The sequence below is a fragment of the Elephas maximus genome, chromosome 25 (assembly GCF_024166365.1).
Source record: "Elephas maximus indicus isolate mEleMax1 chromosome 25, mEleMax1 primary haplotype, whole genome shotgun sequence".
In the NCBI taxonomy this organism is placed as follows: Eukaryota; Metazoa; Chordata; class Mammalia; order Proboscidea; family Elephantidae; genus Elephas; species Elephas maximus.
The window spans coordinates 21,652,888-21,671,400 of NC_064843.1; the positions used below are offsets into that span (position 1 = coordinate 21,652,888).

The 18,513-nt window shown below is 46.7% G+C and overlaps 1 protein-coding gene across 5 annotated transcripts in view; it reads left to right on the forward strand.

The window, feature by feature from the left end:
• SULF2 (sulfatase 2) overlaps positions 1–18,513 on the forward strand; it is a 140,775-nt gene that overhangs the window by 48,119 nt on the left and 74,143 nt on the right. For all 5 annotated transcript variants that reach the window (XM_049869892.1, XM_049869891.1, XM_049869894.1 and 2 more), the window contains one exon: positions 11,980–12,219. In XM_049869892.1, coding sequence (XP_049725849.1) covers positions 11,980–12,219 — 240 coding nt within the window. The remainder of the gene's footprint in view (positions 1–11,979; positions 12,220–18,513) is intronic.

Below are 18,513 nucleotides of genomic sequence, written 5' to 3' on the forward strand. Positions count from 1 at the left end.
ATCGGTGGGTGCTTCCAGCTCAGCCTGAGATTCCACCTCCTAACGTTCCAGCCCCTGCTCACCAGGGCCAGAAAAACATGTGGATACAGGTTATCTCAGCGAGAAGAGAGGTTCACTTGGACCCACCCTAGTGTTTGACTTGCTAAGCACATTCCTGCAAGATTTTTTTTTTCAATTCAGCAACACATTTTTATTTTTTCCAATTAAGATCACTTGAATTCTGGAAGCTGAGTGTATCAGGATTAGATTTGGCTGCATGTAAAAGAAAACATAAAATAACAGTGGTTTAAACAAGATAGAATTTTGTTTCTCGCTCATATAAAAATGTCTAGAGGTTGGCAATCCAAAGCTGGTATGGTGGCTCCAAGGTTATCAGGAAGCCAAGCTTCTTCTCTGCCTTGCTGTTCTGCCTTGCTGTTCTACCATGCTTAGCATGAGGCTTCCATTGTCAAGGTTACCACATGGTTCAAGATGGCTGCTGGAGCTCCAGCTATTGCAAGTACAGTCCAGGCAGCAGAAAGAAGAAAGGGGAAGAGCAAAAAGGATGAACCTTCAAGTTAAGTCAGCTCACTCTTAGGACCTCATCCAAGAAGTCTCATAAAACACAGACAGAACTTACTTACTTAACCACATGATCTCAGCAAGAAATATGAGACACACTCAAGTTGGGAATACTCAAGGAGGGTTTAACTATTTTTTGTTAAGGTATGAACAAGTGTAGAGGAAAGTGGGATAGTATCTCAAGGCTAATACCAGTGGGGCCAGTCCCACCCCAAGGCCCAAGGAAATGAGGCAAGCAAGTGGTTACTGGAACTTGAAGACAGAGAGGGCCACCTGCAGGAGCTGTCACTCTGTTGAGGGACACACCTCATACCACTGAGAGGGAGATGACACCAATTTCCCCTATTGGCCAAACTCAACCCAAAGCCAGAGGGCAAGGGGGCTTGTTGGTGCAGCCCACCCAGGTCAGCTCTGGGGCAGAGAGCTGAACAGAGTGGGTCTGGAAGGTCAGAGGAGGACTGCTGGCATGTGTCTCTACAAGAGAGTCTGGGAAATGTAGTCTCCTAGCTAGGAGCATTGAAGAATAAAATCAGGGCCTGTTGAGAAGGAAGAAGAGGGAGTAGCTATTAGTGGGCAGGCTGGGGTCTCAGCCACACCAGGGGTCAGACACAGGATTCCCAGTGAGGGGCAGCACCTCTGGTGTAGCTTTATGGATAGACACTGATGAGACCTGCATAATGAGAAGGACATGGTCATATGGAAACCTGGGGAAGAAGCCTTCCAGGCAGAAAGACAGCAAATACAAAAGCCCTGTGGCAGGGACGGGCTGGCCGGGAACCCTGAGGAGGGCAGCAGCAGCCGGGCAGTGATGGGAGAATGAGGGGGATGAGGTCAGGGAGGAGATGGGGGCAGATCACATGGGCCCTGTTAGGCTGTGCGAGAGAGTTTGGATTTTATTCCAAGGCCAATGTAAAGTCACTGAAATGCTCTGAGCAGGTCAAGTGCACATGATTCATGTTTCCATAAGGCTCTCCCTGGCTGCAGTGGAGAAGGAGTGGCACAGGGACAAGAGTGGAAGCAGGGAGACCACTTGGCCTTTGCCATTGTCAAGGTGGGAGATGATGGCAGCTTGGACCAAGACAGGAGGGAGAGAAGTGGATGGATTAGGGTTCTGTTTGGAAGGCTGAGCCGACAGGCTTGTTGAAGGATTGCAAGTAGGAGGTGAGGAGAAGAGGAACAAGGATGACTCTGAGGTGTTTGGCTGAGCAGCTGGGCAGATGGTGGCACCATTTATGGAGATGGGAAGACTAGAGCCAGAAGAATGGGTGTCCAGGCTTAGGTGGGACCTGAAGCTACTTTGCAGATGTGGTACCCCAGGCCAGCTGATGTCAACTGAAAGTTTAAAAAAAAAAAAAAAGCCATAGGCCTTGCCTTGTTTTATAAATACTCTCTGCCAAGGGCAGCGTATTTTAGAATTACAAGTGAAGGAACAGTTTCTGGGTGGAGTTTCCCAAAGAGGAAATAACCAAGGATTACTGAGTTCCATTGATCATACCCATGACTCTCCCTTGCCCGGGGTCTTCTCTGCCATCCCTGCTGCATTGAGAAAGACCGAAGCAGAATTTCCTCCCAGAAGCTTCTCCCAGCAGAAGGCAGAGAAGGAAAAATGAGCTGCATGATCTCTCCGACAGTCAAATGTTCCTTCAGGAAATTCCAACGCTGCCTCTTCAACACCTGCTTGATTGATTCTGGGTTTAGGAACCTATTTTGAGCCTCAGTTTCTTATAGCTAAAATCATCAACAATGTTTGGCTTTATTTTTAATCCTCAGCAGTCAGGAACCATCCCCCTTTGCCACCATCGTGAGGAACCTCGTCTGAGAAGAGGGTCCAGGGAATCCCAAGTGTCTTAGTTATCTAAGAAATACTACAAATGGCTGGCTTTAACAAACAAATTTATTTTCTCACAGGTTAGGAGGCTCCAAGTCCAAATTCAAGGTGCTGGCTCTAGGGAAGGCTTTCTCTCGCTGCTGGCTGGAGGAAGGTCTTTGGTTCTTTTGAGCTTCTGCTCCTGGGCAATCTTCCAGTGGTTTGGCATCTCTTTCCCCACCCCACCCCCACCCCCTGCCCCCCATCCCATCTTTGCTTGCTTGCTTAATCTGCTCCTTTTATATCTCAAAAGAAATTGACTCAGAACACACACTACACTAATCCTGTCCATTAACATAACAAAGACAAACCATCTCCAAATGGGATTATAACCACGGGTATAGGGGTTAGGATTTATGACACATATTTTTGAAAGACACAATTCAATCTATAACACCGGGTATTGTTCTGGACGGAGTTGCAGGCACAGCCATAGTTGTTTACCGACAAGTGTGAACACATTCTAGCACCAGACGGGGAATCAGATGTCACTGCATGGAAAACAGCGGATTCCCTCTGCCCAGATGTGGCCTCCATGGCTGCTGTTCCCCCCCTCCTCCCCAGGCCTCTCTCACCCTCCTGCTGGGGACGGAGCAATTGGGGCAGACGGGTGTGATGGAGCTCAGCCGGGCTGTGCTGTTAAACAGGTGTTGCCCTGGGCAGGCAGCTCTCAGCTGATCCAGCAACATTGCAGGCATTCCAAGGACACTTGAGGGCCTGCAGACAAGGGCTGCCAAGTGAATTCCAGCCTGGAGGACGGATGCCACAGCCTGAAGACTGCCCTCCACCCCCTGCCTGTGCAGTTGGAGGCCGTGTTCCCGCCTGTATTCAGAATAGTGGCCTCTTCCCTGGCTGAAAACACCTGCTCTCTGTGGGTCTCACATATAACGTGTCTCTGTGCCACACTAGGGTGTCACCTTTGCAGATTCTTTAACTGATCCCTTCAGTTGGAATGAAGTCCTGGTGGCTCAGTGGTTTAGAGCCTACGGCCGCTAACCAAGAGGTCAGCAGTTCAAATCCACCAGCCGCTCTTTGGAAACCCTATGAGGCAGTTCTACTCTGTCCTATAATGTCACTATATGTCGGAATAGACTCAATGGCAACAGGTTTGATTTTGGTTTGCAGTTGGAATAGAATAAGCTAAGGGTTGTAAAAGTCCCTGGGGGGTACAGATGGTTAACCCGTAAGGTCCCACCTCTCCTCAACCCAAGGGATAGGACAAAACACAGCTTGGGAACCCTGGGCTGGAGGAAGCCCCCGTAGAGGTGGCCAGGCCCAGGTAGGGTGTAACAGAGGACCGTGGGCCAAAGCAGCAGCGTTTCCTGTGTTTTCAGGTCACCGGTTCAAAATTCACTTCCATTGTCTTCCCCCAAATCCCTGGGTCTGCTTCCTGTAGGGCCTGCCGACCCATCAGGCAGGAGCTGTGAAATCCGGCACTCTCCCATTTTTCTAGAAACCTGTGGCCCTCTTAGTTCCATCTTTAATGGAGATATGGGTAGAAGATGTATCCCACTGCCTTCATGAGCCTACAGATAGAAAAACAACAGCACTCGTGCAGGTAAAGGCCAGTGACACCTGCTGGAGTATCAGTGATCATGGGGAGGTGGGGAGACTGGTGAGCCGGGGACCGCAGGCCCCTCTAAATGGGAAGTGCTGCTTCCCAGCAGCCCCTGTGCATGCCAGGTGGGAATGTGCCCAGTGTGGGCAGATTTCCTGGTGTTTCCCCACCTCCTCCAGGAAAAGCCAGAGACTGAGGTTGTTATGAAAAATCCAGGGCCACCTTCTCCACCAGGCACAGTGGACACAGTGTCAGGGATCCACCATACTTTTAGGAACCCCCAAAATGCTTTAATTCCTTTTAAAATCAGAAAGGAAAAAAAAAAATCAACTTTTAGGTAGAAGAAAACATTTTAACATGTAATATGTATACATTCATCTTTATTCCACTGCAGTCATCAAATACAATTTTTAGTGTTTGTTACAGAGGAAGAGGCTCTCAAAAGCAAAGGGCCAGCGGCCAACCAAAATCATCAGGCAGCCCTGGAAAAATCTCCTGTTTTTTTAAATATGGGCAAGTGATTCCGTTTTTTTCTTTCTTTCTTTCTTTCTTTCTTTTTGCACTGCGGAAGCATAACTAAACACGCATGTGGGCAGATCAGCCTGTGGCTGTCTGATTGGGGCCTCTCGTTCAGTATTCAGAGTCACCTGTGGTCTCTGCAAAGGCAAGTGGATTTTTCCCCAAGGGCCTCAGTGGAACATCCTGGGCTGTGTAATCTATTTGCCACATAAAAGGCATTAGATGGGAAGGCCACGTGCATCATGGAGTGTTTACAGATTAGCCTGTTTCTAGACAACTCTCTTCATCTCTGCCCTCACCTCCCCAGTATTTTCAATTAACAAGAGTGAAACAGTCTTACTTGAAAATACTCAAATAATTCAAAGCAAACGTGGCCCTCAGTCCATATCCACCACTCATACTGCTCACCCCTGCTCATATTGTGGTTTGCGTGCGCCTTGAGGATGTTTTCTCTTTATTTGCTCCACACACAGGCCAAGAAGAGCAGTAAAGCAGGGGAAGGGAGGGGAGGGAGTGACTGTGGTCAGCACAGCCCAGGGAAGGTGATGTTCACAGAGATCTGAATGCACTGAGGGCTTCAGTCCTAGTCTAGGCTGAAGGAGTAGCAAGTGCAAAGGCCCTGAGGCAGGAGCATGCTTGGTGCATTTGAGGAGCAGCAAGGAGGACAACATGGCCAAAGCAGAGGAAAAGCAGGAGAGAGAGGTAGGAGTTGCCTGGGGGGCAGTGAGCATCCATGTTGTGTAGAACTTTATAGGCCAGAGTAAAGACCCTGGGTTTTATACTCCTAAGATCCGTGATCAGTGAAAGAGTTGGACCAAAGGAATATGATGATGCAGCTTCATGTTCTAGAAGGAGCCCCAGCTGCTGAAGGAGAACACAGTGCAGATGCAAGGCTAGAAGGGGAAGGCCATCGGGAGGCTGTCACAGTAGTCCCGGCAAGAGATGACCATGCTTAGACGCAGATTTGAGTCAAGACAGTGAGTTTACCGACTCTGGCTTGATTTTTTTTCCCTGACCCAACCTCCCTCTTCTACTTTCCCAAAGAGTCCCTGCATCACAGATGTTAATTACTTACCTATCATTTTAAGAAAACAAATATAGTGAGGCATCATCTCGTTAGTTAACAATCATAACCAGTACTTCCTGTGCTGTCAAAGTTGGGGGCAGCGTTGGGGGCAGCAGGAATTGGCCTTGGAGGGTACGCTGTGTGCATCTGCTGTGAGCCGGAGCAGGTCTCTGGGACAGAAAGTGGTTATGAACCACCTGAGGTCTCGGGATGGGAAATGTTGGGTCATGGTTTAAATCTTCAAAGTAGTGCTAAGTCCAATAGGGGTTGCTCTGACCACACCTTTGTTGTTGTTGTTGGGTACCGTCGAGTCAGTTCCGACTCATAGCGACCCCACTTGACAGAGTAGAACTGCCCCATAGGGTTTTCTAGGCTGTAATCGTTACGAGAGCAGATTGTGAGATCTTTTTCCCGCAGAGCAGCTAGATGGGTTCTAACTGCCAACCTTTCAGTTAGCAGCCGAGCGCTTAATCGTTGTGCTACCAGGGTCCTCCTTTAGAAGAGAGAATTAATTCAGCATTTCCCAGCGTGTGTCTTATATTACACCATGGTCTTAAGTTGCATGTCAGCAAACAGTTATTTTACTATTTATGAATTATTTTGATGTGCATCAAAAAATAGATTTACAACATGAAGACATTATGCTGAGTGAAATAAATCAGTGACAAAAGGGCAAATATTGTATAATCTCACTTATATGAAATAGGCGAATATACAGAGACCCAAGCTTCTCAGTGGTTACCAGGGGCGGGAAGGAGGGAGAGAGGGAGTCATTGGTTAGGGGGCCCTGGGCTTCTGCTCGTGGTGGTGGGATAATTTGGAGAAGGATCGTGGTGATGGCTGTACAACATGACAAACATGATCAGTGTCACTGAAATGTACGTGTGAAAAGTGTTGAATTGGCAAAAGTTTTGTTATATATATTTTTACATATAAATTTAAGCAATTTATATAAATTTAAGAAAATTTAAAATACATATTTTTAAAATATTTTTAATATGTTGTTGTCATTAGGTGCCATCAAGTCCATTTCGACTCCTGGCGACCGCATGGGACACAGTAGAACTGCCCCATAGGGTTTATCTTTATGGAAAGAGCCCTGGTGTCAAAATGGTTAAGCACTCAGCTGCTAAACGGAAGGTCAGCAGTTCAAACCTACCAGCTGCTGTTATGGAGAAAAGTCTCAGCTATTTGCTCCCATAAAGATTACAGCCTAGGAAACCCTACGGGGCAGCTCTACTCTGTCCTGTATGGTCGTTATGAGTTGGAATCGAGTCGACAGTACACAACAACAATCTTTATGGGAGCAGATCACCAGATCCATGGAGGGGCTGGTAGGTTCGAACCACCAACCTTTCAATTACCAACTGAGCACTTAAGCATTGTGCTACCAGGGCTTCGACGTTTTTAATATATATGTTAATCTTTTGTCTATATCTGTATATATTTGCTAGTTATACACACACACACACATATAGATATAAATACATATAACTAGCACCTCAATTCCATAAACTCACATAGTTACTTGGGTTAAGATTAACGTTAAAAAAATGAAGTCACTTTAAAGGAAATGATTAAATCAACGATAGGACAGGTGGTAGTGCAGCGAAATAGCCAAAGACAGTCACAAAGGTGGCAGGCAAATGGCTGTCCTCTGGGAAACGCCCCTTATTGGCAGGCTGGGTAGTGTGAGCACCGGAATTTCAGTCCCATTGGCCGGGGTGGGGGCCTGGCTCAGTGTCACAGAGAAAGGTGTCAGGGTGATGTCACCCCCACCCAGCATGGTGGGAAGGTATAGTCATGGAAAGAAACTGGGTCTGTGTTTCTTTGCATATCCCCAGGTTTACCTTGGACACAGTCCGTTTGGCTTGGCTGGCCTGGCTTCATTTAAAATATTTAAAGCTAGCCTTTTTAGTGCTGGTTGGCCACGTCGCCCAGGCTCACACCACCCATCAGAGCTGTCCATCTGCATCAGGACTGGGGCTGGGCCAGGGGATGAGATCATCTGTTTTGATGTTACAGGTGTTGGTTTTTAGAATCTCATCGCTGTGGCTGTTTGAATAAAGCAGGTTACTGTCCCCAAGGGGAGACTTAGTATGTAGTGCTACTCAGGCACAGATGCCGCTGTCATCTCAGGGCACTGTTAGAGCTGGACTTGAATAGCAGCTTGACACGGTTCTTCAGCTGGCTTATTTGGGCAGGGGTGCGTGCAAGGAACAGACGTGCACTGGGAACTATGGTCGGGAGCGCCCAGCGGCTCATTTCCTCTGAAATTAGTAGAATGGAGACATAAACACTTTGAGACCCTGGTGTGAAGCCCATGAAAAATAAGCAACGGTTCTGCGGGCTGCTTGCTTTTTTGCCAGCGCAGCACTCGGGCTGGCTGCAGGTGAATTATTCACCAGGCAGTGGCCTCCCCTGCGTTCTGCAAGCAGGGTCTGACAGGTCAGTCGGCAGCCAGCTTTGTCCTTTTTGCGGTCTCGAGAGGCCGAGTTCTCATCACCAGCTGCTTCATCCTTTCTCCACATGGTTTGCGGATGGGGGCAAAGGGCTGATTTGCCTGGAGTGCTCTGGGTTCACACATGCAAGAATGATTCACTGAGCTCCTGCTCTGTACCAACCACTGTTCTAGGCTTTGGGATGAGAGCTATGGACCACACAGTCAATAATCCCAGGCCTCACGGAGCTGACATTCTAGCACCACAAAAGGGCAACAAACAAGATAAATATGTAAAAGTACATTAAAAAAAAAGTTGCCATCAAATTGATTTTGACTCATGGCGACCTTGTGTGTTACAGAGTAGAACTGCTCCACAGGATTTTCTTAGCTATATAATCTTTACAGAAGCATATTGCCAGGTCTTTCTTGCATGGCCCCACTGGGTGAGTTCACATTATCAACCTTTTGGTTAGTAGTCAAGCACAAACCATCTGCCCCACCCAGGGATAGTGTGTTAGATAACAAGGACAGAATGGAAAAGTAAAATAAGGGCAGGGATATGAAATACCAGGGGTGAGGTGGTAACATTCTGGATATAGTGACCGGGGAAGGCATCACTGAGAAGGTGACTTTTGCATAAAGACAAGAAGGAGGTGAAGGGGCAGCCCTTTCCAGAGGGGCCAGTTTCCCAAGAACAGCCTGAGGCTGGTGAAATCCGGCTCTGCCTAACCCTGAGACAGGAGAAGCTATGCTATTGGTGCCTGAGTTAACTAAACACCAGCTGGTTGAAGACGGCCCCATTGGAACTGCCCTCAGCCCCCACAATCCCACCTGCTCAGTCTTCTCCAGAGGGACTGCACACCTGGCTGAAGCCCTAGGTTGCCCAACAATTACAGCTGGATCCCTGGGGACTTCTGAGGAGGGCATGTGGCCCGGGTGATAGATGTTCACACCATTCTGGGACTTAACAATTCCTTTTCAGTTAGTAACAGAAAGCTGAATCTTTCCCCCACCCGCCACAGACAGCCTTGGCCAAGAGGCTGGGAAAATGCACATGGTTCCAGGAGTGAGTCCCTTATAAAACAGCCTCAGTGCTGAGCTAGCAGAGACAGGCTCTGCTCCCCATTTCCTTCAGTCATTCAGTGGTTTTGTTAACAAGCAACCATTGTCTATCCCAGGCTGGGAAAACTGTGGAGAAACAGACAGACCATGCCCTGGATCACCCAGAATTCCCAGCCCAGAACCAAAAAAATCAAACCCGTTGCCATCGAGTCGATTCCGACTCACAGCAACCCTACAGGACAGAGTAGAACTGCCCGTAGGGTTTCCAAGGAGCACTTGGTGGGTTCCAGACGCAACCATAAAATAGCAAACCAGTAAACAAGACCACTTCAGAAGAGGGTAAATGCTAAGAAGAAACAACTGACTTTGGTGTGATAGGGAGTAAGCATGGTGAGGGTGCCTTTAGATGGGGAAGTCAGTCAGGCCTCCCTGAGGAGGTGACCTTTGAGTTGAGATCTGAAAGATGGAATGAGCCAGCTAATTGAAGTCTGGGGAAGAGTCCCAGGCACAGGAAACAGCTTGTGCAAAGAGGGGTTCCTGCCTCACGGAAGCTCCAGGCAAAGATTGATGAGAAGACCTTCCTCCACAGCCAAGAGAGACAGAAAGCCTTCCGTTGGAGATGACGCCCTGAATTTGGACTTCTAGCCTCCTAGACTGTGAGAGAATAAATTTCTCTTTGTTAAAGCCGTCCACTGTGGTGTTTCTGTTATAGCAGCACTAGATGACTAAGACACCAGGTAACCAAACTGAGGTGAGCAAGAGAAAAGGGGAGAAGCAGAGGTCAGAGGGGAGTGGGGGGGGGGTGGGGAGCCAGGTCATGAAGAGTCTTTTAGGCCACAGGAAGGAATTCGAGGTTTTTCTGAGAGTGATGGGAAGTTATTGCATGATTTTAAGCAGTGAAGAGATAGGATCTGTTTGCCTCAGGGAAGCTCTAGCTCTGTTTCCTTCCCTATTTGGCAGAAAAATGGCATAAAAGAGCCATATAAATTTCCCTTTCACTCTTAGCTCTTGAGGATGGGGCTAAGGTGTCTGATTAGTTGTTTCCAACCCTCTAGGGGGTTGTTAGGTGATTGGTATCAGGCAAGTCTCCAGCAAGAACCTCAAATGCCCAATGAACCCTGAATTCATCTCCTAGGGTGAAGGTGACAAACTGCCACAAACTCAGTGGCTTAAAACAGAAATTTCTCTCGCAGTTCTGGAGGCTGAAAGTCTAAAATCAAGGTGTCTACAGGACCAAGCTCCCTCCAGAGGCTCCAGGGAACAATATTTCCAGGCCTCTTCCAGCTCCTGGTGGTTCCTTGGCTTGTGGCTGCCTCACTCCAGTCTCTGCCTTTGTCTTCATCTGGCCTTCTCCTTTATTTCTGTCTCCTCCTCTTCTGTCTTTTCTGTCACTTGTCATTGGATTTAGGGCCCACCCATATAGTCCAGGATGATCTCAAGACCTTTAGTTTAATTACGTCTACAAAGAGCCTTCTTCCAACTGAGGTCGCTTTCACAGGTTCCAGGGGTCAGGACATGCACATATCTTTTGGTGGGAGACCACTATTAAACCCACCACAGACCCTAAGAACTACAAGAAAAAAATTAAGATGGCATAGAAGGAAGAGAAAAAGGATTTCTATTGAATATTTACCTTGAATATACTACTTGAGTACCAACCATATGGTACGATTATGCGTTGACTCTTCCCACATTATTGAGCACCTACTGTGTGCTATACACCTCAGTGGCACTGAGGACTTAGCCTTGAGTAACACACAGTCCTTGGCCTGGTGGGCATGCAGCCAAGCATAGTGGGCATGGACATGCCTAGCACACAGTAGGGCTTCCACGCTTGTTAGTCCTTTCTTCCTCACTGCCTTACTGTGGTTACAGCTTCCTTGAGAAACAAGAAGAGGCATGAATGAAACCATGACACTTGGTGGTATGTAATTCAGTTCTAATAACACGCTTACACATAGGATAAGAGCTCAAAGGATTCCATTAGAAGCCAGAGCCATCCCAGAAGGCTCACTAGACGAGGCGTGGCTTGACTGGTAGTTGACCTTTCATAGGGGTGGGCAGTAGGTTCCGTGCGGGAAGGATGGCATGGACAAGGGAGATAAGCGTGAGCGTGGTCCATGGCTAATGCAGAGAATTTTAGCTTGGCCAGGGGGTTGGTGTGACCAGATTTCAATAAGGACAAACAAATCTTGGGAAAGTTCCAAACAAAACAGTATAATCTACCCCCAATTTACACATTGGTTGCTTTCCAAAAAAAAAAAAAAAAAGAGTGTATATTAATATCTTACAAAAAAAAAGACGTTCTGTTATATGTAGGAAACCCTGGTGGCATAGTGGTTAAGTGCTATGGCTGCTAACCAAAGGTTTGGCAGTTCAAATCCACCAGGCGCTCCTTGGAAACTCTATGGGGCAGTTCTACTCTGTCCTATAGGGTTGCTATGAGTCGGAATCGACTTGATGGCACTGGGGGTTTTCTGGTTTATATGTAAAAACAGAGTTGATTCTAGGCTCAGATAATTTGTAAATAGGTTTTTACTCACCACCACCACCGCCCCCCTCCCCACGAATGGCCAATGAGACTTGGGACCCAGAATATTTCCACATTGTCTGGGACTGGCCCATGCCGTATGGCAGGAGGTCTGTCATCTCTGCCTCCTGCCCACAAATGCCAGCAGTGCCCCCCATCTACTCCCCTTGATTCCCAAAATGCCACCCCTCTCTAGGGATGGGGGTACGGGGTGCCCTCCAGGGATGGGGGTGCAGGGGGCACTCTATTGAGAACTACTGAGCAGGTCAGTGCCTGGTTTTGCTCATGCCCTTACCGGGCACATAGCTGGTCAGTCTCTGCCGCACAGCCAGGTCTCCGGGCAGCCATCTCACGTCCGCCCTCACTGTTGCAGGTTCCATGCAGGTGATGAACAAGACGAGACGCATCATGGAGCAGGGCGGGGCCCACTTCATCAACGCCTTCGTGACCACGCCCATGTGCTGCCCCTCGCGCTCCTCCATCCTCACGGGCAAGTACGTCCACAACCACAACACCTACACCAACAACGAGAACTGCTCGTCGCCCTCCTGGCAGGCGCAGCACGAGGGCCGCACCTTTGCCGTGTACCTCAACAGCACGGGCTACCGGACAGGTGAGGGGGGCAAGGCTGCTGCAGCCGGGGCGGGGGGGGGGTGGCCGGTAGGAGCCTCCGGAGGTGACGGCTGTGCCCTCACCTGAGACAGCGTTTTCTCTAGGTGCGTTCTGGGTGCTCCGGGGCACACGAGAGGCCACTGGGTGGTATACAGATGAATCTCTTTTAATTTAAAAGTTGTGCACTTATTTCTATATGTATTTGAAAAAAATCCAGATTTATTTGCCAGATTGTTACCTGCCGCGGAGTCGGCCCCCACCTCCTGGTGACTCGATGCGCGACAGAACGAAACACTGCCCAGCCCTTCCCCATCCCCACGAGCGAGCGGTTGCAGATCAGACCATTGTGATCTACAGGGTTCTCCTCGGCTGATTTTCAGTAGTAGATCTCCAGGCCTTTCTTCCTTATCTATAACTTAAAAAAAAAGTGTGTGTCAATTCAGAGTCATGGCGACCCCACGTGTTTCAGAGTAGAACTGTGCTCCATAAGGTTTGCAGTGGCTGATTTTTATAAGCAGATCACCAGGCCTTTGTTCCGAGGTGCCTCTGAGTAGATTCGAATGGCCAACCTTTCGTTTAGTAGCCTAGTCCTTAACTGTTTGTGCCACCCAGGGACTCCCTCCTGACCTTTGGAAAGGAATTTGGGCTCCAACAAAATAAAGTGAGTCCATTTAAAATATGAACTATAGTCCAGAGTGGCCATAAGGTATCCATGCATGAGTTTGCATTCGCTAAGTTATTAAAGCCAACAGGGGCTGCTTTATGGACTCCAGACCATCAGCATGGAAGAAAGTTCCAGAAGAACATTGAGGGTGGGAGGGAGGGAATTAAAATTGATGTGGAGAATGGAGAGGAGCTTGTGTGGAATCTCCGTGGCCACTCTCTACGTGGTGGACCAGGAGGGCACAGAAGTTGGCATGGCGGTGGCTATCAACCGTCTACGCTTACCCAGCATGCTCCCATCTCTCCTGTGGCATGCTGGGTAGGGAGCAAGCCAGGCTTCCTGTTTGTTTATCTTGCAGGAGGTACTCTGGTGGGTTCTGGAGATTCACCTGCCAGCCTGGTTGCCTCAGGCAGAGGAGCCGTTACATTGCATTCACTTAGCTCGAGCACTGTTGCAAAAAGCTCCAAAGTCAATTAATTTCGGTGAAATCAGATATTGTGGCTCCCACGTTGCAATGGTAGGAAGTTGCATCCGTGGGACAAGGGTCTGTGTGGGTGGCAGTGACACCAAAGGTGAAATTGGATGCCTCTGGTTCACCTCGAGGCTGGGCAGCTTCCTCTCAGACACACGGCACGGGCTGGCGGGGGCCCACTGGGGTGGGGAGCAAGCAGGTGAGGCTGTGTCTACTTGCAGACTCAACCTACCCCCAGAATCGCCTGGAAAGTGAGTCTTGCTGGCAGAATCAGGAAGGCCTTCATCCTGTACACAGGGCAGTCCGCTGCACATCCCATGGTGTAGAAGAATAACCCTGCTGGTTCCTGGGGAGGTCTGAGCAGAAAACCTAGCGTGTCAGAGGCTACCCTAGGCCACCACCCTTGATGGTTATGGGGACCTGGATGTAGCCAGATGAAGCAGACCAGGTGGGGCCTGAAACTGACCAGTGGTACTTGCTAAAGGGCAAGTCTGCCACTCAGGTCTTGCTACTTACGCCCATGCGTGCCCAGGGCTGCCAACTTTCAAAGATTTTTTAATCTGAATTTTTTAACTGAAATCTCTTGGTTTTAAAAAATGTTGGTAAAATTCAGTTTTTGTAAGCGTGCATCGTTAGCCAAACAAAGCATATCTGGGCATGGCCACAGACCCCTCATTTACAACCTTTGCCCAAAAGGTGTGTGTGTAGAAACCTTTAGCTTTTGATGCCAACGGAACAGTAAGGACCCGAAGTGAGTTCTCTTCATCTCTTCTCATTTGACAGCCAGAACAATTGTAATGCAGAAAGAGGTTGCCATCGACTGAATTGTGTCCCCCCAATTCCCAGTATTGTGTGATTGCCCACCATTTTGTCATCTGATGTGATTTTCCTATGTGTTATAAATCCTACCTCTATGATGTTAATGAGGCAGGATTAGAGGCAATTATGTTAATGAGACAGGGCTCAATCTACAAGATTAGTTGTGTTTTAAGTCAGTAGCCTCTGAGATATAAAAGAGAGAAGCAAGCAGAGAGATAGGGGGACCTGATACCACTAAGAAACAAGAGCCAGGAGAATAGCACACCCTTCAGACTCAGGTCCCTACGCCGAGAAGCTCCTCGATTGGGAAAGATTGATGGCAAGGACCTTCCCCCAGAGCCGACAGAGAAAGCCTTCCCCTGGCGCCTTGAATTCAGACTTCTAACCTCCTAGGCTGTGAGAGAATAAACTTCTGTTTGTTAAAGCCATCCATTGTGGTATTTCTGTTATAGCAGCACTAGATGACTAAGACAGAGGTTTTCCCATAGTCATATAATGAGCTGTTTGTGGCATAATCAAAATAGAAACCAAAGCCATCAGAAATCAAGGGGTGTGTGTTGGGCGGCGGGGGGGCGGGGAGGTGTGTATGAAAACTGCATCAGTCGAATTGAAAGAAAACTCACTTATCTTGTGACGTTTGCAGGGTGGGGATGGGAACTTGTGATGGAAACCAAAGCCTAGAGTTTTGTAATCATATAACCAGTGCAAAAATGGTTAACTTCCCAAACTTATCCTTGAACTTACCCAAGTCACAAAAAGCTACCTCTCAAAGAATTACTTTCATCCAACTGTGCTCAGTTTTTATACCTTCAGTGAAGACTGTCAAATGTAAATAGCTATACACAAAGAATGTACATTTTTGTGAAACTGTCATCAGGAATTTTATTCATTATATTAAGAATGCCCTTTGTACAAGGAACCCCTTCCAACCTTACTTTCAGAACTCAAGACCCTGAAAATATGTGTTTACTCCAATGAATTGGTGTGCCTGGGTTATTAAATGAGCACATAATTTCACTCTTTGCCTTGGCAGCTAGGAAACTCAGATTTGAGTTTTATCTTAGCTTTCTATTTAAAGAGAAAGCATTTTTAAAATTCATGACATGATATTATAGTGATCAGTATAAATGAGAAAATGACAAAAAACTATAATGAATTCAAAACCCAATTTATATGACTCCCTTTTCAAACTTTTCAGTCTTCCCAGGACTAATGATAAACTGTTCCTTCTGGGTCTTGAGCCACATTAAGCCCTTCTCTCTTTTTTTTTTTTATTCCCATGGGTGTCCAGGGCAGTGGGTTGAGTTGGATTTAAGTCTGGCTTGAGAGAACCAAGATGTCATTGTTTATTATTCTCTCAATTATAATAAGCCCATGCTACTTTAGTGGGCTTGCTTCATGGATTAGGAGACACGGTGGTTAAGTGCAGTGCTGCTAACCAAAAGGTCAGCGGCTCCATAGGAAAAAGATGTGGCAATCTGCTTCCAAAAAGATTACAGCCTTGAAATCCCTATGGGGCAGTTCTACCCTGTCCTATAGGGTCACTATGCGTTGGAATCTACTTGACAGCAAAGGATATCAACAGGCTTCTTGAATTGGTCAGGGACTTGAATGCTGTTGCTTCTCCTGAACTTCCCATTGGTGAGACCAAGTCACATGACCACTCATTGCTGCAAAGCAGCCTGGGGAATGTAGTCTTTAGTCCAGGTGACCATTTGCCAAGCTAACATTTTGGTTTTACGATGGGAGAAGAAGAAAACACTGAGGCACAACAATGGAACTCAGCTTGGTTGTGTTTGCGGTACCTTTTTGAATATAGGAGGTCAACCTGAACTAAGGAAGACTGAAACCAGCATCAATTAATTCCAGTCAACCCACTTAAACTACCAACCAACGTTTCATAGTAAATAGTACTTTTAATGTATTTAATTAGCTATTTTATCTTGAAAAATGTAACCACAAAATTATGAAAGTAACCTTATTTTATGTTACCAAAACTGTAAACTCGTTGCTGTCTAGTTGAATCCCACTCAGTGACCCTATAATACAGGGCAGAACTGCTCCATAGGGTTTCATAGGCTGTAATCTTAATGGAAGCAGACAGCCACGTCTTGCTCCTGAGGAGCAGCTAGTGAGTTCAAACTGTTGACCTTTCCATTAGCAGCCAAGCACTTAACCACTGTGCTACCAGGGCTCTTTTTTATGTTACACCTAACAATAAAATATACTTAACAAAATTTAGGTTATAATTGTGACTAATGAGTAGATCCTTAAAGCAGATGAATAGATGATGTGTGAAATGAGGAGGGTGTAATTTGTCCAACAAATTTAAATAGTATCAATGGGCTATCCATTACAGGTGGCCCCTGACTTACGAACGAGCTCTGTTCTGATGACTCCGTCGTAAGTCAGTTCTGATGTAAGCCAAATACTTCATTTTTCTTATTGCCTTATTATTAGTATTTTTATAAATATGGCAGTGTTTTAAATAGTAAATCATAAAATTGAACATCTTCGAGTGTACACGTGAGAATGATAACATCAGCAAATTATGTGCCGCAACACTGTATGTAGTACATATTACTAACTATATGGATGGTCGTAAGTATGGTTCGTTATAACTTGGGGACTTCCTCTACTTTGCCTTCAGCTTTCATAGCAAAATCATAGAAAGTCATTTTTGCAAAAGCATTTGAGGATCTGATCAGTTTTCCCAAAGGCCTTTCCTAACCCTTTGACATTGGAATCTCGCCTGTTGGAATGCTTATTACCTCGTCATCCATTTCAGTAATCTCTTCTTCAGTTATCTCATTATTATTTATCAGTGGATTTTGCATGTGATTCCAGCCAGCCTCCAGCATCACTTTAATTAATTTCACAAAACCCTGCATCTTTTACAAGATTTGCAGTTTCATTTTGCAGTCATCTTTGCTTTGTGTTATCCCATGTTTGTGGTAGAGATTAAAAAAGGACGAAGTGAGAGATGCTAAGTTTAAGCCAGAAAAATATCAATTTGTTGATGAATATTTCTGTGTTTTGGCTTCTTGTCACTTCAGGGACTCGGGTCTCAAATATGAATACCCCTGGGAGGATAAATTGCATCCTTGGTTTTTACGAAATGTACTTAGTCATCCATTAGCACTCTTCAGCAGTTGAACTGTCTGCTATCCTGACTGTGCTCCCTTACAAACCCACAAGTCAAAGTTTTGTTGCTTTTCTGGAAACAGACACCTCCCAGCTCTTAGCATAGTTGTTGAGAGCATGGACTCTGTCTGGGTTTGAGTCCAGGCTCCACCACTTACTAGCTGAGTAAACTGAACAAGTTATTTAATTTCTATGTGAGTCGGAATCGACTTGACAGCAGTGGGTTTGCTTTTGGTTATGTCATCTGAAAAACAGAGATAATAATATTAGTTAGCTCATAGCATTTTTGTGAGGATTAAATATGTTGAGCAGTGTCTAGCATATGATGAACACTTAAGAAAAGTTAGTGATGATGATGGTGATTTGCGTGGCATCACATAACCCGCCTCAGGCCAATGTTATGACGACTGTCACAATATATAACCTCAGATGGTGAAAATAATTTGTACACATCAATCAAAATTTGGCATGACTTGCTTAACCTCGCAGGTACTCAGTGAAATGCAGACTAAGCCAACAGTGTGTTACCACATCTCACCCTTTACCACAGCAGATACTAAGAGATCCAGTCATACCAAATGTTAGCGAGGGTATGAGAAAGTGGGAAGTCACCTACAGTAGCCACAGGAATGCAAATTGGCGCCTCCATTTTGAAGAGCAATCTGGCAATTTCTGGCAAAGCTGAAAATGTATGTTTCCTTCCATTCAGTAATTCCACTCCGACTCCATACTCCCCAGCTCTAGGAGGTGATGTCTGAGTTTGGCTTGCCAGGAGAGGGTGGTCCTGGCAGGTTTGCCTATTCATTATATGTGGTGCTTTGGCCAGTAGCTTGCCTTTGAACGCAAGTGACGAAAACCCCAACTTCACCTGATTTTGACAAGATATTGAATTTTCTGCTCCCTAAACTGAAAAGATACAGGTGACCATTAGGCCGAATCACGTTCCGGTGGTTTAACAGGAGCATGATTTCATCCTAAGGCTCATGCCCTCAAGATGGTGGCTGGCGCTTCCAGGGCTACGTGCCTCTTCATTCCGTTCCAGCTGAAGCAAGACAGCATCTTTTCCCAGAATGCCAAGGTTGGGAGATTCTTTCTGATTGGACCAGCTAGAATCACATGGAGACCCCTGAACGAATCACCATGTCGAGCAGATGTAAGGTAGTGGTTGGCTGAGCTAGCTCACCTGTTCCTGGACC